This window comes from Eretmochelys imbricata, chromosome 5 (genome assembly GCF_965152235.1).
Source record: "Eretmochelys imbricata isolate rEreImb1 chromosome 5, rEreImb1.hap1, whole genome shotgun sequence".
Lineage (NCBI taxonomy): Eukaryota > Metazoa > Chordata > Testudines > Cheloniidae > Eretmochelys > Eretmochelys imbricata.
Genome location: NC_135576.1, coordinates 103,448,223 through 103,468,866, shown reverse-complemented (window position 1 = coordinate 103,468,866; position 20,644 = coordinate 103,448,223). Strand labels below are relative to the sequence as shown.

At 48.0% G+C, this 20,644-nt stretch overlaps 1 protein-coding gene across 4 annotated transcripts in view; it reads left to right on the top strand.

Moving 5' to 3' along the window:
• The first annotated feature begins 14,532 nt into the window (after window positions 1-14,532).
• The window catches only part of BRD10 (bromodomain containing 10), a 106,948-nt gene continuing 100,836 nt past the window's right edge, over window positions 14,533-20,644 (top strand). For 2 of the 4 annotated variants that reach the window (XM_077817645.1, XM_077817643.1), the window contains exon 1: window positions 14,533-16,061. In XM_077817645.1, coding sequence (XP_077673771.1) covers window positions 15,535-16,061 — 527 coding nt within the window. In that variant the 5' untranslated portion in view covers window positions 14,533-15,534. Of the gene's footprint in view, window positions 16,062-16,373; window positions 16,482-20,644 lie in introns of all 4 variants that reach the window. The other 2 variants (XM_077817644.1, XM_077817646.1) reach the window with 2 other exon arrangements.

Here is a 20,644-nt window from a genome sequence, read left to right as displayed (position 1 = left end):
TGGTAAGACTTACAAATTGCATTTAAAAATATATTTGTTTTGATTTTTTGCATTTAGCACAAAATACACTTCTTTTTATCCTGTGTATGGGGTGTGTTTTGTTTTTTTGTGGGTTTGTTGTTTCTTTGGCTTGTGTTTTTTTGTCTTTGTTTGTTTTTAGAAGAGAGAACACAAGTAAGAGCTGGATTCATTACGCTGCCGAACACTTTTTTTACTTACTTATTTTTCCTCTGGTTGTCCAGGAGTAAATTTTATTTATATGCTTGCATAATTGTCTCTTTTAAAACAAAAAGGGCGGGAAGGATGAAAGCAAAAAAAAGTGTTATGGCATTAAGGTTCAGATTCTATGTGCATTAAAATTAGGAAATTCAAACAGGGATGGGCTGTAGAGCCCCACATCCCATGGAAGGGTGGCACATCCCATGGAACGGTGGCACATCCCATGGAATGGTGGCATTCTGCAGCTGGGAGTGTGCCTTAGATATCCAGACCTAGGAACGGCAGTGTAACCAGTTAGTTCATTTTATCATCCATTTAACATATTATGTGGGGTTATGTTCAATTCATATGCTATTTCATCTACAATCCTATGCAGTTTAAATCTATTTATCACACATTGATTATATGAGGGTTTTCAGCAGATACTTGGAAAGAGATGAAGAGCTGATAAGGCAGAAAGAGAAAGATACAAGAAGCCTGTTGCAGATGGTAGGAATTGCATAAGGGAGGCAAGTGATCGCTGAATTAGGCGGGATGGTAGTGGGATGTATATACCCTATCACTAATTGAACCTAGAAGAGGTTGAACCCTTTTACTTGTTGGAGAGGTAAAGCCTCTTCCAGAGAGAGGTGTCAACCTGGAGAAAGGAATAAACAGTTGGAGCCAATTACGCAGCAGGGAGGTGGAGTCTACAGTTGTGCTGCCTCAGCTGAAAAATCATAAGAAGTGATGAGATTGTTACAGTGAGGGATTCTGAATGGACAAAATCTCTCCTCTTCCTGTTTGGTTGGGAACTAGGGAGCAGGGTTCCTGAAGTAAAGAACTAGTTTAGAGTCAGGGAAGAAAATCTCTGAAACTTACTTCCTTGCTCCTCAGAGAAGATATGCCAGATGGAAGCTGAGACTCAACTTTTTTTTCTTTTTTTTTTTTAAATCTGGGCTAGGCTGAAAGAAGTTGACCTGTTTCTTTTATCACTGGGACTGTGCTGAGGGAAGCCAGGACTGGAAAGGGGTGGTGGCCGCAAATCAGTTTGGGCGGCTGTTCCTTTATATTGAGAGAGAGATCGATCATATTGGTACAGTTTGTAAATTGGAATGTGAAATGGAAGAGAAGTCAGTAGGGTTTGTTGTCAGACGTCACCGGTGTGGTGTTCTGCTCTGTTCAATGTTGAGAACAGTTGGCTGCATGGGCGTGTTCCCTCTGTGTGCTGCCCCGGCTCTGCAGATAGCTGACACAGTAGACCCCAAGAGAACCCCCAATGACCACAGACTCCGATAAGGTACGAAGGCACCTAGCCAGGTTTATTGCCAAACGAAACACAGTCTCTAGCTACCCGGATTAGATGTCTACAGTTCTGCTAGTACATATGTGCTCCCTGACAATGGACACAGCTCAGTCAGTGGTGGGACACTTCACTGCCCCCTCGGCTGGACAAAGACACCGCTCCAGGGATGCATTCTTACACAGGTACAAACAAGTTACACATCACTCCTGACTTATCGAGGTGCAACCCCTCTACATAGCAAGGTACAAGCTCTCTACGCAGTAAGGTGCCGCCTCTCACCTTGTACATGTTGGTTCGAACAAAACAACTCTATCCAGCATATTACCCTTTTGCCCCTGTCTTTAGGATGGGTCAGTCTGTTCCTTGTTATCTGTGTGAAATGTGCAAGTATCAGAGTGTTCTGGTACCATCCTAGCATATGTTTATCCTATTAGTACTTGATACCCTTTAGATATGTGTATACGTCCAATTAGCAGCCTTCTTCTTGCCAACTTCTGTGAGCAAGGCCTGCCTGTGGCTCACAGCTTAACTTTGCTTTATGTCAGCAAACTCTTGACCATTACTTTAGTTCAGGCCTCAGGCCTCATACCAGGCCTCTGATACCAAGGGTTTATGTTTCAGGGCCTCATCTTACTACAGGGTTCTTTGAGGATGGAATTATATGTTTTCATTGTTTCATATACATGAGAAGTTGAGAAGTAGCATTCTGTGTTTCTGGAGAGCCAGGACTTGGGAATCCATAGTGTATGAATTCATAGTGTCAAAGCCAGGAGACTTTTGGTTTTGCCTAAATGTATGGTAGGTACTTATATGGAAGAGAGTTCCAGTAGATGTAGGCAAAGCAGCATTACAAATGGCTAATGAAGAAATAATTATCAGTATATTTACTGATGTAGGAGAAGCAAGTTCAGGGTCAAGAATAAACTCCAAGATTATGGACAATGGAGGCAATTTAAGAGATTGAGTTGTACTCTTGTATTAAAGAATCACCTCTATGTTAGAGACTCTTACTGCATCTGAAGAAAGTGGAGACAAAACTATACATTTATTTGGTCACTGTGAGCAGGGGGTGTCATTAAAGGGTGAAAAAGATCTGGATAGCTGAATATCAGCATAAGCGTGGTAGTTAACCTTACAGGAAAAAGTAATGACCAGTCAGAAGAAGATATGGTACACAGAAGAGAGCAGAGGGTTGAGAATGCAACTTGTGTTTTAGTTCCTAGGGAAGGGGTCATGGTGAACAAGAGGAACTGCCAGCACAGTTGGGGGTGAAAAAGAGACAGACTTGTTGTTTGTGAAACAATTATAAGTAATTATAGATGCCTTCACAGCTATGGAGACTTTTTTAGGATGCTGAATGGCCAACAGTGATTAAGGCTGTACTGAGGTCAACAAAAGCTGTTGAGACTTATTTATATTTATAAAAATGCATTCCTGAGTCTCAGGCTACATCACTAATTTCAGTAAGTGACAAAGTGGTTTCTGAGCTATTGTCATGATACTATAATCCTTTAGAGATGGGCAGTACTGGAAGGAGTCTCTTTCAATAAATCTTCACAGAATAATTGATATATCAGTCCCTTCTATGTGTGCCCTCACAGGGGCAGATATAGAAAAGAGGCTGCATGCTTCCTCAGATGCACCAGTGAACACGGAGCCCAATCTTGCAATAACTGATCTGAGTGCAGCTGTCGAAGACTGAGTTCTCAGGAGGAAGGAATCAGACCTATACAACAGATATGGTAGGTGTTTCAATGTGTATACCTGACAAACAGAGTCCTTGAAAGAACCAAATATTGAACTTTAAAATTTCATAGGTCTAATTTCCCATCACCATTAACCTTGTGTAGCCAATTATACAACTGTAAAGTGAGTAAATTGGGATCACTAGTGTGAGTGGAGATAAGAGGTCTGGGTCCATGACTAGGAGGCTGAGACTGTGTGTGGTGTCTGAAATGTGCCAACAGAAGACTGCCTACTGCAGCTATACAGGCCTCCACTGAAACAGACACTAGATTAACCTCTCTACAGCCTTCCCTCACCAAGAACTACACAATGTGTCCTGTACTCACAGCTGTTTTGAGAAGAGCAAAGGGATTATGCAGCAGGGAGTAAAAGCTCTTCCCAAACTAAGGTTTACCAAAATTATCAAAACAATTTCTAGATTCCAAAATTATAGGCACCTTAGAAATATTTTGTTAAACCATACATAAAACTTCTTGAGCAAAGAAAACTGAGAGGGAACCTGATAACAGTCTTTAAGTATTTTATAAAGAATACGGTGATTGTTCTCCATTTCCACTGAAAGTAGGACAAGAAATTTACTGCATTTGCAGCAAGGAAGATTTTGGTTAGATATTAGGAAAAACTTTCTAGCTACAAGGATAGTTAAGCAATGTAATAGGCTTCCAAGAGAGGTTGTGAAATCCCCATTACTGGAACAGATTAGACAAACACCGTCAGGCCTGGTCTAGGTATACTTGGTCCTGCTTCATTTCAGAGGACTTGCCTAGATGACCTCTCAGTCTCCCTTCTGGTCCTACATTTCTATGATTCTATAACTTATCCAACAGGCTGCCCTTTGGCTTTGGCTTGACTAGTATAAAATTTAATTCCCTGAGTGAACTTACTGAGAACCTAGGAACCATGATATGATGGGAACCTTTGAAATATTTTTCATGTATGTATGTTCTAGCATCAGAAAACCTATTTTTGAAAGTGAATGATTTTCAGTTACAGTGAAATGTGTGGCCACTTCACTCTTCCTTGGACAGATGAAAAGTAGCTTATAAAACAATCTGAACTAAGTTGGTGCTGTTTTCTTTTAGACAAAATACTATATTTGGCAGGCAGGAGACCCTGGTGTTGACTGAGGGGATCCCATATCCCAGCCCATCCACCTGAAACTACCCCAGCGACCCAGGGAGGTCGGAAGTAGCCCCAGAAATGGACAGTGCTCCCGATAAAGCGATAATTCTGTTGAAGTAGGGCAAGTGCTCAGTGCATATCAAGGGATAATACCAGGGAGAAACCCTACAGGAAGTTACAAATGCACAGTCCCCAACAGTTATACCGTGTTCTTCTTTGGCCTGGGTTACACTGGGGCGGGGGGTTCGAACTAAGATATGCAACTTCAGCTACGCAAATAGCGTAGCTGAAGTCGAAGTATCTTAGTTCGACTTACCTAGCAGTCCTCACGGTGGCGAGCTGACCATGGCGGCTCCCCGTCAACTCCGCTTACTCCTCCTGCCGAGGTGGAGTATTGACGTTGATTCGGAGATTGATTTATCACGTCTAGACAAGATGCGATAAATCGATCTCTGATAGATTGATCACTACCCGCTGATCCGGCGAGTAGTAAAGACGTAGCCTTTGAGTAGTGTCCCCATGGGTGCTTCCCTGTAGGTGTGTCTGCATCCCTGTGCTGCTGATCGGAGAACTTCGATTTTTAGCTTCCTTTGAAACCTCTTTTTTTCTTTTCCTCATTCTACTTTTATTTGGCTGTTGCCTAAAAAAAAGAAGGAAGGAAGGACTTCATTCCTTTGTCAACCCCCGGTGCTGGGGGCGACGGGACACCCCCCTGGACAAGGGTATGCCCAGATCTCCAGGATTTAAGAAGAACTGCACTTGGAGTGAGGCGATCCCAGTTGCGGACAAGTATTCCAAGTGCATCCGCTGCCTTGGCGAGGGCCACATCCAACAAAAGTGCTCCCTCTTCCAGCAGCTCCAGCCAAGATCCTGCAAAGACAGAGAGCTTTGCCAAAAAAATCATCTTTATGGAGGCAGTATTCTGACCCCAACTTTCCGGTGGGTATGAGTCTTCCCCTCAGCCTTCAACTTTGAAGAATAGTGGGTCAACGAAACAGACTGAGGACTCCTCCCACAAGTAAAAAAATAGAGTGGGAAGTCCCCTCAGTGAGCCCAGGAATAGCCGTAAGCGATCACCGTCTAGCTCGGTATCCTCAGCACCGCTGGCACTGGGACCACAATCTGGTACCCATGCCTCACAGCAATGGTCAGTATCCGGTGCCACTGATGGGCCCACAGACCCTTTGGCCATGGACACTGAATCTTCAATGCTGAGAGGGCAAACACCCTAAGGAGACGCTCCCAGTACGCGAATCCACATCGGTACTGCCAGTGACAATAGCCCACTCAGCACCGTAGAGATTGGTACAAATGAGGTCTCCATCTTCCCCAGCACCACTACCACGACAATTGGCATCGGTGGAATTCCATCAGGCCAGTGACCTGGGCATGACGGAGACACCCAGTTCTCCACCCCTCAGTACCGAAATCATGGCACTGAGCCTTGGCTGGGCAAGGGGCATATCCCTGCAATCATGCCATGGCCCTCCACTGTCAAGTCAGGGGTCGGATAGTGAGCCTGAGGAGGTTTCACAGCACTCCTTCCAAGCTCCATATGGGACCCACTACTAAGAGGGTCCAGGAATGTACTAGCAGATGGTGGCACCACCACCATCTTGGTACAGCCACCCATGGGCACCTCCACCAGGTGCTATGCCACCGCAATAACCATACTGGGACCCTTGGGTAGCACACTGCTAGCCTGCCTTGTGAGCTTTAAGCATTGCCTGACAACTCTCCAGGCACGCTCCTTCAGTCACAGCATCGAGGGCCTCAGAGCCTCGGGAAACGGAGGAGCAAGAATGGGACACAGAGGAAGAGGTAACACCTAAAGCCATATCCTCCTCTGCCCCAAACAAGACAGGCATGCCCTTACCCCCATCCATGTCAGACAATTTTCATCTGTTCCAGGAGCTGGCAAAAAGAGTAGCAGATACCCTCCACATACTGGAGGAGATCAAAGACACACACCACCTCCTCAAAAATTACCCTCCCAATCAACGAGGGATCCGGCTACAACAGTGTGGCAAATCCTGGCATCAGTAGCCCCAACATGCAAGCATGCAGACAAGAAATATTATGTTCTCGCCAATGAATCAGAATTCCTTTTCTCCCACCTGACACCCAATTCCTGGATGCTGTAAATTCTCAAGACTCTCACAGCAAATACGATTACACGAATTACAATAAACAGAATGACTTTACTGGTAAGCGGCCGGAAGGGTGAGAATCCTTCAAGGCATCTTTTGGGAGGGTCAACTGGTGGCAAAAACATCACTCGGCCCTTGATGCCACTGACAGGGCAGCCAGATCCATCTCTCTGGCTGTGATGATCAGATGGGCATCATGGCTCCACTTATCAGGATTCCAGAAGGAGGTGCAGACCATGGTGGAAGACCTCCCCTTCGAGGGTGTGAGGCTCTTTGTTGAGAAGACAGATGCCTTCCTCCACACCTTGAAGGATTCTAGGGCCACCCTCAGGTCACTGGGAATCTATACACTGGAACAAAAGAGATTTTCAGCCTGCAATCCCAACACAGGCCTTATTTGTCCTAATTCCCATCACAGATCCATTTATGAGCCCCAAAGAAAAAGGGGAAAATTCCCAACACGTAAGCCATTCATTCCACAATCTTCAACCCAGCCCCCGCCTCTAAGCACCACTTTTGATGGTCAGATTGAGACACCACAAGACCACTCCCCACTACTATCTATGACCATGCACCTATTTGGCCACCACTTGGCACTATTCTGCAATGTCAGATAGATGGGTCCTAGAGATTGTCCAATCTGGGTACTCCATCCAGTTCACCTCTCTACCTCCTCCACAACACCCTTCCCCGTCCCTCTTCAGGAACCCTTCTCATGAGAGTTTACTGCAACAGGAGATAGACTGACTCCTGAAATTAAGCGCTATAGAACCAGTACCTCATCATCTATGAGGCAAGGGGTTCTATTCTTGTTACTTCCTAATACCCAAAAGAAAGGGAGGTTGGAGACCCATTCTGGACCTCAGAGCTCTCAACAAGTTCCTCAAAGCTCAGAAGTTCAAGATGATCATCTTATCAACAATCATTCAATGATTGGAACAGGGAGACTTGTTTTTGGCCCTCGACCTAAAGGCTGCCTACTTTCATATTTCAATACTACCGACTCACAGACGATTTCTCAGATTCACTCTGGGACACGACCATTACCAGTACAGGGCCCTCCTTCGGACTCTCATTGGTCCTGTCATAAACATACAGCTAAGGGTAGCATAAAATCCCTCCTGAGCAGCTGTACTGAATCTTTACCTGTAAGGGGTTAAGAAGCTCAAATAACGTGGTTGGCACCTGACCAAAAGGACCAATAAGGAAAGAAGATGCTTTCAAATCGGGGGCGGGGTTGTTTGTGCTCTCTTTGTTTGTTCCCTCTCCGGACGGAGGGTGAGACCAGGTAGGTAAAACATCTCCTGAAAGCATACCTTAAATGATTCATCTAAGATTACAAAAATTGTAAGTAAGGCAAGGAAATGCGTTAGATTATCTTTTGTTTTAGCTTGTGAATTTTCCCTATGCTAAGAGGTAATTTCATTCCTGTTTTGTAACTGGGAAGCAGAGTCAGAAGGGAATCCTCTGTGTTTTAAATCTTTTTATTTACCCTGTAAAGTTACCTTCCATCCTGATTTTGCAGGTGTGATTCTTTTACTTTTTTCTTTATAATAAAGTTCTTCTTTTAAGAACCTGATTGATTTTAGTGTCCTAAAGATAAAGGGTCTGGTCTGTATTTATATTAAAGGCAATTGGTTGGTATATTATTCTCAAGGCTCTCCAAGAAAGGGACTGAAGGAGCTTGGAGGATATTTTGGGGTGATAGGGCTCCAAGTGCCCCTTCCCTGAATTTTTGTCTAAATCACTTGGTGGTGGCAGCAATATCATCCAAGGACAAGGAAGGGAATTTGTGCCTTGGGGAAGTTTTTAACCTAACCTGGTAGAAATAAGCTTAGCGGGTCTTTCATGAGGGTCCCCACATCTGTACCCCAGAGTTCAGAGTGGGGAGGGAACCCTGAGAGGCTCAGAGAGTATTTTCCAAAGTTCTCTCTGTGGTAGCCGCTCACTTACGCTCACAAGCAATAATGATCTACCCGTACCTGGATGATTGGCTCAATCAGCCTCCTGGAGCAACTGGGCTCTGAGGAGACATCGACACCATGATACATTTGTTTACAGAACTGGGCCTCCAGATCAACTCCCAGAAATCAACCCTTATGCCAGTGCAATGGCTGGAATTCATAAGGGCCAACCTGGACACTGTATAGGCCAAAGCCTTCCTACCTCAACACAGGTTCCTATCCCTGGTCTCACTTAGAGACACAGCTCAGTGCAGTCCTCATGTACCAGCCAGACTCTGCCTCCAAGTGCTGGGGCATATGGTGGTGGGCACGGCTGTGATACCGCATGCCAGACGCCACATGCAATGCTTCCAACTATGGTTCAATTCAGTTTACAGACCATACAGAGACAGTCGGACAAACCCCTGTCACTACCTATCAGGATCAAAAACTCGGTGGAAGAACCCAGCCAATATATGCAAGGGATCCCCTTCTTGCAGACATCACCATCGTTGCTCCTTACCACTGACGTACTACTCATAGGATGGGGCATACATTTAAACGGCTTCATAACGCCAGGCAAATGATCACCTGAGGAGATCTCTCTACACATCAATCTCCTTGAACGGGGAGCAGTCAGGAATGCCTGCGGCCATTTCCTCCAGCTGATAGCAGGATCACATACAAAGATCCAAACAGACAACGTTGCCTGCATGTACCACATCAACTGACAGGAAGGGGCCAGGTCACTTTTCCTATGTATGGAAGCAATGAGGCTATGGAACTGGTGCATCTTTCACAACGTCACCTTGTCTGTGGCTTACGTCCCAGGCACTCAATATTGTACAAGCTCAGTTGCAAATTCCCGCACACTGGCGGTGAGTGAAGCTTCCCCTTGGGGACCCTAGCTCCCTGACCTGCTTCTTCGGGCCAAGGCCAGACCCCTGCTTACTGCTCTCAGCACCCCCATGGCTGCTGAGAGCTCATTTGGGACCATGGTGAGGCAGGGGTTGAGAGCTCAGCCGTGGTCAGGGTCAAGCTCTCAGCGTTGGCTCGGAGCACGGTGGAGCTCTCTCTACCCTGGCTGGAGCTCTGAGCCTGGAGCCCCTCCCCTGTTCTGCTCCTTCCCCCACGGCCCTGCCCTTGTTCCACCCCCACTCTGCCTCTTCCCCTACAAGGCTCACTCTCCCGGCTGCAGCCCTCAGACCAGAAAAGCTCTGGGGCTGTGGCGTGGAGCGAGAGGGGGGAGATTTTTCCAGGGGGCTCCAAACCTGTCACTGCCCCCCCTCCACCCCACCCCACAGTGTGAAGTTTGGGGAGGCTTAGCCTCCCCCAGCCTCCATTTTGTGCCGCCTATTTTCACATATGATCATGAGAGGGAAATGCACCCGCTAATAGTCCACGACTTGTTCACATGATGGTGAACATCGTTCACAGACTTGTTTGCCACTTATCAGAACAAGAAGTATCAATTCTACTGCTCCAGAGCGGGGATGGGACAGCACTCTGTTGGTGATGCTCTTCTTCTCCCCTGGGACAAGGACCTTCTTTGCATCTTTCCCCCATTTCCTCTATTGCTGAAGGTCCTGCTAAAAATAAAAAAGTACAGAGCTCACGATTGCTCCTATTTGGCCGAGACAGACCTGGTACCCTTACCTGACACAGCTTACGACATAAACCCTGATCTCCCTTCCAACCAATCCGCATCTCCTCTTGCAAGTCAAAAGGTGTACCCTACATCCCAACTTGGGGATTCTCTACCTCAAAGCATGGTTCCAGCACCTAGAAAGTTCATACTCAAGGGAATTACAAAAGGTTCTATTACACAGTCGAAGGCCCTCCACATGACTTAGTTTCTGCAGAAATGATCCAGGTTTCAGATTTGGTGCACGTCCCAATAAATCGCTCCAGTATCAGCATCTTCCACATATTTGGGAATATACTCTGACCCTTAAAAAATTGAGGTTACCCCTAAGCTCTCTCAGGGTCCATCTAGCAGCTATCACAACGTTTCACCAACCCATAGAGGGGTTATCAGTACTATCACATCCAACCACTAAAAGGTTACTTAAGGGTATAATAAACATCTTCCCACAACCTCGACGTCCTACCCCCTTGTGGCACCTAAACCTGGTTCTGAAAGGGCTGACTAGGCCCCCTCCTTTGAACCCATGGCCACCTGTTCATTAACCTATCAATGAAAACGGCCTCCCTGATAGCAATTACCACAGCAAGAAGAATAGGGGCGATAGCAGCTTTGATGGTGCATCCCCACTACACAGTATTCTTTCCAAACAAGAAGAAAAGGAGTACTTGTGGCACCTTAGAGACTAACCAATTTATCTGAGCATAAGCTTTCGTGAGCTACAGCTCACTTCATCGGATGCTGTAGCTCACGAAAGCCTATGCTCAGATAAATTGGTTAGTCTCTAAGGTGCCACAAGTACTCCTTTTCTTTTTACGAATACAGACTAACACGGCTGTTACTCTGAAACCTTTCCAAACAAGGTTACTCTCAGGCCGCATCCAAAGTTTATCCCTAAAGTAGCCTCCCCTTTCCACATGAATCAGTCAATCCACCTTCCAATCTTCTATCCCAAGCCTCACCAAGATAACAGGGAAACTATGCTACACACCTTAGATGTTAGGAGAGCCCTAGCATTTTACCTTGATAGGAAAAGAGCCTTTAGGAAGTCACCTAGACTTTTCCTCTCTATGGTGGAAAGATCCAAGGTCTCAGCAATATGAGTCCAAAGACACTAAGTGGGTCTCAAATTGCATCATGCAGTGCTACCAAATTCAGAACATGACCCCTCCAGATTCCATCTGTACACATTCCACAAGATCAGTCTCCTCATCTGTCACCTTCTTTAAGGATGTCCCTATCTCAGAGATCTACAGAGCAGCAACATGGGCATCAGCCCACACCTTCGCAGAACATTACGCAATCACTGGGGCCTCTGCCTCTGATGCCATTTTCGGTTCCAAAGTACTGTCATCTGTAACTGACCCGATTCCGAAGCCCCAGCTGTCCAGGAGGGGTACTGCTCAGGTGTCACCTATCCCGGAGCACCCATAGGGACATTACTTGAAGAAGAAGAAAAAATTACTCACCTTGTACAGTAACAATGGTTCTTCGAGATGTGTGTCCCTATGGGTGCTCCACAACCCTCCCTCCTCCCCTCTATTTCAGAGTTCTTGTTTATGACTCTGTGGTGGAGAAGGAACTGAGGACAGTTAGGTCATGCGCGCTGGCTAGCCTCATGATGCAGCATGAGGCGAGATAGCAAATGTGTGGGCCCAACAAACAGTACTTCCAAAATTCTCTGATCAGCTGTACAGGGACGCAGACACACCTACAATGAAACACCCATAGGGACACACATCTCTAAGAACCATCATTACTGCACAAGGTGAGTAACTTCTTCGCACAGCCTAAATGTATAGATTAATGCTTTCTGACCCAATTAATAGTTCCAATAACCCCTGTCCAACCTTTCTGTTCCCTGTGGAGTAAGAACTAACCATTTACTGCAGTCATTGATGCTGTGTGTGCTGCAAAGTAATAGAGAGTTGGGTTCTGATTCCTTTTGGCTGAACCATCATCCTCATTGCTGCTGGGTTGGTCTTCACCTGCCACTTGAGTCCACCTGTTCTCTGGATCAAACCCCTCCACTGCAGCTCCCAGCTCAGTCCAGCTGATATCTTGGCACACAAATCAAACTCCCTATGCTGTGGCAGTGTCTTCTCTACCCATTCCCCCAAGGACATCTGACTGACCCAGACCTAGTATCACCCAGGTGATCCTCCCACCCCACCCCCCGCTAATCTCTCCTGTTGATTGTGGAGTGACAACCATCCCCTTCAATAAAACTCAAATCACTGGCAATTGAACCCCACGTTGGTGAGATCCTATAACCTTGACAGCAGCAGGTAACCTAACATCATATACTCCTGGGGGAATACTGCATCAAAAAATTAAAAATTCTGCGCACAACATTTTAAAATTCTGCACATTTTATTTGTCAAAAATAACACTACATAATCACTCCAGTTTCAATTATTTTGGTAATTTATTTCAAAATACCTGTCAGCAAGTATGTCTGTAACAATACAGACACACACAAAAATAACCCCAGGAGTAGAGAGTTAAAGAAACCCAGCTCTGCTTCGCTGCCCCTCCTGCCCCCAGAGCCTAGATGGGGGGGCAGACACCCACAACCCCTCTCCCTCAGAGCCCAGTCAAAGGGCCCTGCCTTGCGCAGACACCTGCACCCCTCCCACCCAAGCCTCAGCTTCAGGACACCCAGCCCAGACACCCACCCCCCTACTCCTCAGGGCCCACGGATCCAGAGGGAGAAACAGCCTGATGCTCAGTACCAGGCTTGTGTGGCATTTCCTGCGCACTGCCACCTCCTTCCCTCAGGGCGTGTGGGGAACCGCAGCTGCCAGAAACCCTGTAGCTCCGTCCCCCTCCCCCTGACAGTGTTTTCTATGTGCTCTGCTGGGTCCAGCGGCCCCTAGTGGCAGCCAGTAGCACTTCAGCCCATTTCTGTGGAGGGGGGGAAGGAAATTCTGTGCAAAAACCCATTAATTTTTGCAAAATTCTGCATTGTGCAGTGGTGCAGAATTCCCCCAGAAGTAATCATAATGTATTAGACTTTCAAAATCCCCAGTCATGTCCTCAAATTAGTATCGGGTTGTCAAACATGAAATCCTTGTTCCTTTGACAGAGTCACAAAATGACTTACCTTTTTAACTTGACTTCAACATAGACATTCCTCTTTCCTCATGGAGTTTCTCAGAATCAAATCAAATGCTTTTACAAGCACACTTGTAATTGTAGCTAACCTTCAGATTGCTGATTCAAAAAATGGTGACTGTTCAGCATGTTCAAAGAGGAGTGCTTCAGTAGCTACTAGAACTGGGAGTACATGTAAACCTAATCCTCTATTACTGATGGTCCTGCTAAAAATAAAAAAGTACAGAGCTCACGATTGCTCCTATTTGGCCGAGACAGACCTGGTACCCTTACCTGACACAGCTTAAGACATACATCCTGATCTCCCTTCCAACCAATCCGCATCTCCTCTTGCAAGACAAGTGACAAAATAACCCTCCAGACTTTCCTTGTGTTTTTGGATAGAACATGGAATGGAGAAAAGAACCCAACCCACAGGAAGGGAGGGCCGTATTGCAAAATAGCTAAAGAAGGCTGACCTGACCAACTGCAATAACTGGAGAGGAATCAGATTACTCCTAATGCGTGGGAAAATCATGTGCAACATCATCTTGGAACGTATGAAGAAACAAATAGACTTGCAACACAGAGAGAAACAAGCAGGATTTAGACCGCGGATATAATTTGCAGACCATATTGTTGTTCTCAGGCCCATTATAGAACAAAGTGTGAAGCACAAAATTGTTCGAGAATGCAACAAGTGGAAAATTAAAGTTAGCATCCTGAGCAGAGATGGGTGCTGATGCTTTGACAGCAAACAAGAGAGGATGGGCTGGGGGTGAGACAGGCCTTGACAGTGACCAGCAGCAGCTCCGTTTGATGAGCTAGTAAAGGGGGAAGCTCGTGGAGGGATATAAAGCGACAATGATCGATGCAGCAGCATGCTGAGGCGAGACGAGCAGGCCAAGGCTGCATTTGCCAAAGCCAGAGCAGAGGGCATTGCAGTGGCTGAGCTGCAAAATGATGACAGCAGTATTCTCATCTTGCCCGTAGCGTGCAAACACCACCACTTCAGCAAGGGGTAGCTCTGGTACACCTGTCTCCAGCAGCACCTTGGCTGATGCCAAGCTGCTCTACCCTGAGGTTAAGGCCAGCCCCACTTTCCCTGGCAAGTGCCATCACAGTGCGCCGTCTTCAGATTGCGCATGCGCACTGATTTACCCACCCATGGGTAAGGCCCCCAGACTGCGCATGTGTCTTAGATTCGCACTCCGTCCCACAATAAGTCGCTGTCTAATGACGGCATCTCAGCTGGCATCCAAAACAACCAGCGCACTATTTCGCAGCCGCCGCTGCTATTACGCATGCGTGTTGAAGGGACTGGGGGGCTCCTCTCTTTCTCTCGCCCCTTCCCAACCTGCCCGGGGGGCCGAGCCGATGCCCTCCGCGGCCATTAACTGACAGCGCTGCCGGCGCTAGCCGCCGCCCGCAGCCATGTCCTTCCGCGGGTAGAGGGGAGGGGGACAGGACGCCCGGCTGGTCCCCGCCGTTCCGTGAGCCGCTCCCGGAGCGCAGACACGGGCCCCACAGGCAGCTGCAGGCGGAGACAGGGCTCCGCTCCGGCCGCCGCCGCGCACCCAGGCCCCGCAGCCTGGCCGAGGCGCCGTGCGACTCGCGGCTGAGGAGAGGGGGCCCCGGCCGGGCTTGGCTGCAGAGTCTGGGCCGGGCACGGAGAGCGGCCGCTTCCCCAGCTCCCGTGGGAGGTGACACAGCCTGGGAGCGGGGCAGCAGCCTTTGCCGGGCCCAGGGGAGAGCTGGGCCGGCTCGGCTTTCTCGCCGGGCCAAGGTAGGGTCAGCCCGGCCAGACCCGAGCGGCTGCTGGCGGGGGCGGTTTCCCCTTCCCGCTTAGCTGGCTGGGGGAAGACAGAGCCGCGACAGGGGGAGGCCGATACGGGCAGAAGACATGCCCGGATATGTGCCATAGCCTCCGTGTTACCCGGGAGAGGGGAGGCCACGGACCCTTTGGCGGGCGGCGGAACCAGGCACAAAGAGCAACAGCGGCTGCCTCGGCGCTTACTAGGGCGGGCGGAGACCCCGGCAGGGAGGGAGGCTGGCGCGGGTACAGACCGCGGCAACTTCTCGGTGAACTGTGAATGGGAGACAGCCGGAAGCAGGCAGCACCTTCCCTCCGGCTGGCACCGAGGGCGGACGGGCCCCCAAGGCATAGGGCCGGACTGAGCGGTCTGTCTGTGCACAGGTGAGCCTGCCTTCCCGCCCGGCCGCTGAGTGACTGGCCTGAGGGGGCTCTGACTGATGCTGAGGAGCCCGGTCCCAGGCTCGGTCGCCGGCGGGTAACAGCGGAACCCGGGCCCAGCGTGTGTGGGGTGCATGAGCCTGGCGCGGCCGGAGGGAGACATGGAGTCTCCGGCCGCCGGAGATGCTTCAGAGGCTGCAGCTCCAGTCGGCGACCCGCCAGAGGAGAACGAGCAGCAGCCAGAGGAGGAGAATGCGGGGGACAACAGCCCTCGCTACCGCTGGCAGCAGAACCTGAGCCCGGAGCTCCAGCAGGGTTACCGGATCCTGTGTGATTTTTTGCTGGAGAAGCACCGGCCACTGACGGCTCCTTTTCTGAAGCCCCAGGGAGACCAGGCAGCGGTCGCGGAGGAAGGAGGAACCGCCTCCCTGGCAGGTAGCAGCGGCAGCGACTCCTTTCCACAGCAAGCGGCCGGGATGTGGCTGCTGAAGATGGAAGAGAGATTTTCCAATGGGCAGTACACTGCGATCACGGATTTCGTCGCCGATTTTCGACTAATGCTTGAGACGTGTTACCGGTTGCACGGAGTGGATCACTGGCTCTCCAAACAGGCCCAGAAGCTGGAGATGATGCTAGAACAGAAGCTGGCGTTGCTGTCCCGGTAAGTAAAGCAAACACTTGTCTGTCTTCCTGAGACACCAAAGAGATTCTGACAGGTGCCAATTATGTGGGTATGGGGCACACTACTGTGTGGGAGCCTTATAGGGTTTGAGGACTAACTCCTGGCAAAAGTCACTTTCTGCCTCACTTTCCTTAAATTGTTTGTTTGTTTTTGTGACCCAAATATGTAATGAAAACCACATGTACACTAGGGCTCAACACTTTGTGCTTAGGAAACTTGTTTCTGAAGGAGGGGTTAAGCCCAAGCCTCTCACCTTTAATGACAGCTAAAAAATGTATTTGTTTATTTTAGTATTGCCTTCAAGCTACTTCCTCTTGGATATTTGATACTGGTAGAACCAAGAAAGGGTGCACAGCCACTGGAGAAACTCCTTGTGAAAGGAGAACTTTACTGCTAGAGGTAGATGATGCATCTTTTAATTTTGTTTGGCACTTAGGATGCAGTGATAAGCATTCTAATGTTATTTTACTTACAGATATCGCTAAAGATCCATAAAGATCCATAAACCTTCAATGTTAGGCACTACTACGATCTACAAAACCCCTGCCTGGCTGCTGTCTAATGTGATAGGCGCCTAAATTCACTCAGTGCCTACGTTTCTGCTATAAAAATTCCATGCGTGGTGCGTGCAGAAACTTTGGGGGAGGCTGGGCCCGCCCCTTCAGCCCAAGGCCTCTCCACCCTCCCTGCTCCTTCTGCTCCCAACAGAACCCTGAACCCCTCCCTGCTCCTTGTGCCCGCCGGCCTTGCTTCCCCAGCCATGCTACCCCAGCTCTTGCCTGCCCCACTTGAGTGCCCCTAACCCCTGAGCACCAGGTGCTGCAACCCCAGTGCCTCCAGGACCCAACCCCAGGGTGTTGCAGCCCCGGGGTGTCATGGCCCCACTGCTGGGTGGCCCAACCACCCCCAATCCTGGGCGCTGCGGTCCCAGCGCTCCCAGTCTCAGTGCCCCCAGCTCCCCGAAGCACAGGGTGGGCAGCCGCAGAGCCTCCAGCCCTTCCGGGGTCCAGGGCCCCAGCCCTGGAGAGCCGGGTTCCGTAGACCAGTGCTGGGTGGCGTGAGCGCCAGGCAGCACGGCTCCAGCACCTGGGGGCCCCCCAGCACAAGTCCCAGCCGCAGGCCCAACACGCTTCCTGGAAGAGGATCAGCTTTCCTGGGCTGGGGTCAAGGGTGAAGTGGCAAGCAGGAGGGCGCCTGGGGGTGGAGCCAAAATTGGGGGTGGGAGAAGTGGTGGTGTTCACTTCATATCTTTTATCCCAGTGATTAGAGCTCTCACCTGGTTCAGTTCCTGATGGGACTGTGATGGAGAAAGGATTGGAACAGGGATCTGCCACCTCTCAGGAGAGTGCCTCAGCCACTGGACAGTAGGATAGTCTGATGTGAATCCCCCTTAGTCTTTCCTGTTGAAGCTGTTCTACTTTAGATAGTAATTGGAGCAGGGGGAATGGAGCCTGTGTCTTCTACCTTCTGGGTGGATGCCCTTTTCACCGGGTTAGAGTCAGTCTCACTCTTTCTCTGTCCCAGTGACTCTTAAGTATTTATACGCAGTGGAACATCTTCAGCAGAAGAGATTGAGTACCCTCTCCATGGCGTCTCCTGTTGGCTAGTTTAGGCACACTCTGTCTAGCATGTTGACTTTTGTGATCTCATTCTTAGGTGCTATCTTTCCTTATGCATTTTATAGGAAGACTAGGGTGCAACTAAATCAGGTTTTGTGGCTCCCATTGTTGTTCCATGGATTTTTTTCTAGGCACCTAAAAGTTAGGTGCTGCAATACCTGAGACCCTTTGTGGATCTGGGCCAAAGAATAGAACCAAAATAAAAACTTTGCATTAGAGCTCACTTCAGGGGTGCTGGAATGGATGGTGCCATAGCCCCTGCACTTTTTACTGGATGTAAGGGCAAGCGATGGGGATGGGGTGGAGAGGAGTGAATGGAGGGGTAGGGTCTTCGGGGGGGGGCAAAGGGGCGGGGTGGGGTCTTGGGGGGAGGGAAGAGGTGGTGTGAGGGCGGGGCCACCATTCGGGTGCCTCTGGTCCCCCCCACTTTCAGGGTGCTTCCACCGCTCCTGCCTCACTTCATTTGGTCCATAAATTTTGTGGTTGGTGCCACAAAAGCAGAGGAAGATTTAGTACCTACTCCGAAGTCCCTAATCTAAGGAGGAGAAACAGACACAATGATATCGATAACTGTATAGATCCTTAGCAGATTTCTTTTTAATATTGATAGGCATATATATCCCTAGTAGCATCTTTCTTTAGTCAAGACAACTGAAGAAAGTGATTTAATTTAATAATAATTTTTCGTCCTCTTCATTTCACATTCTCAGAAGTTTCTTTTATCAGCAAAAGTAGAGTTTAGGCTAGACTTCTTAATCTGTATCTGAAACTGGTGGGCAGGTCAGACAGTGAAAGATGAATCAGTCCTTAGTGGGAACATCTATGGGTGTCTCCTGCAATACAAGTATTAATTCAGATAGGTGTAAGTGGATAGCTCCTGGTGACTGTGTGTGTGGACTAGCTTCAGATTTATTGATGGTTTGTAAATAAATCATTACTTGGGTGTAACATACTTTGTACCTTCTGCAGGCTGAGGTCATTGGACATCAGGGACTTCTTGCATCCCTCTGTTGTAACACGAAAGGTCCCTGTGTGCCATCCTCCCATTGGCGTCTTTCAGGAACTTTCCCCTCATCTTTTCCCTTATGCCTGGAACTCTGTGCACCTCCCATTCCCTCAAATCAATGTCTCTGTATAGGTTCCCATTCATGAGGCTTCTTGTGCTCCCTATTCTCCCCTCACCCCATACAAGGGTCCCCAATTTCCTCTTCACCAGGGGTTCTGTATGACTCCCATTCCCTCTTCCTGCTATTTCAGGGGCCCATGTTCTCCCATGCAAAGGGGCTGAGTACACGGTCACATCCCACCTTCCCCTATCATTATTATTTGTCTAGGAGATAAGTCATTCAAGGTTAAACTGTATTGGGATGCTGGGCATAGATGAAATATAGGTATTGTTGTGCTGGAAGGCATTAGTGCCATCAACCATTTGTTTGATCAATAGGCAATTGCAGAGATGAATCCTCCATTTTCACTCTTGCAGTTTTCTGATTTTCCAGGGTTCTGGCCACTGATGCCTAAAACTGATTAGATGTGGCATTGAGGTGGATAGACAGACAGAGATATGCCATCCAGTTGAGTATATGGCCTTTGAAGCTTGGCCCATTAACTAAATCAGATTACACAGTTATACCTTTACAAATGGCTTTATAATTGTGACAGGGATTCCCAGGGCACAATCTGGAACTGTGGGACCGCTGTGCCTCCTTAGCTCTCTAGCCTGGCTTGTCTCTCACAAAGCTATGCCAGTGACAAGAAGAAACACCCCTCCAAGCGCTGTAATCACTCAGCCATTAGCATATGGAGCCACACACCTAGCTAAATTGTATGAATGTTCCTTGAAACACTTATGAATCGTACAGAAAGAGGCACCAGCCAATCACCTCAGCCTTGCACCCCAGAAATATACCGTCTTACACTGCTCAAGACTCCCATGCACAGTGCAAGCTCATAATAAGATTACCACTTCTTTAGAGGAAAGTGGACCTGCCCCAGCCTTTGTAATCTGAGCTGAGATTCCCCAAGCACTTCAACCAAAACCACACTGTTTTAGGTAAAATATAAAACAGATCTATTAACTACAGAAAGACTGATTTTAAGTGATTATAAGTAGCAGGCATAGAGATCAAAGTTGGTTATCTTAGAAATTCAGTCTAAATTTTAACTTCAACAGACTAAGCAAAATTTGAATCAAACAATCTCTCACCCTGGTAGAAGTTACAGGCAGTTTACACTTCTCAATACTCATACTGAACTCCCTTCCAGCCTGGGACCAATCTTCCTATTTCAAAGTCATTGTCTTCCAGACGATCTTTCAGGTGTTGAGATTTGGGGTGGGGGGAGAGAAGAGGCCAAGTGATGTCATTGTATCTCTTTTATACTTCCTTCCAGCTGCTAGAAAGATCCTTGCCCTGACCTGGGGGAGTGCCCATTGCATATGTGTCCTCTCTGAGAAGTCTCTGGGATTGTGGATTCTTCGTGATGGGCCATTAACCCCAGTCTGGCCAGTGATGGTTGCTTCTTTGTCCCTATGAAGGGCCAGATGTGGGCATCTCCCAACCTCATAAAGTATTTCAGTAATACATACAGCAATACTTCATAACTTAACATACAATGATAGTACATACAATTCAACAGGATATTAAGATTCAACAGATCAAGACTTTTAAAATGATACCTCACAAGGCATGCATTGTACAAAACATATATTAGTTAAAGGACACTGTGAATATGGGCATTCCAGGATGCTAATTTGAGGTACAGAGTGTCACAATAATGGAATGATAACAAATGAGTTTTATCATGAGGGATGTTATACTTCTCTATTTTGAAAAAACAGGTAGTGTTAGTACTAAGAGTAATCACATTAGCTTCAAATTAGGCCATCTGAGTTGTTATGATGATGACTGAACCTCAAGAAAGCGGAATCTGGGTAATAAGTGA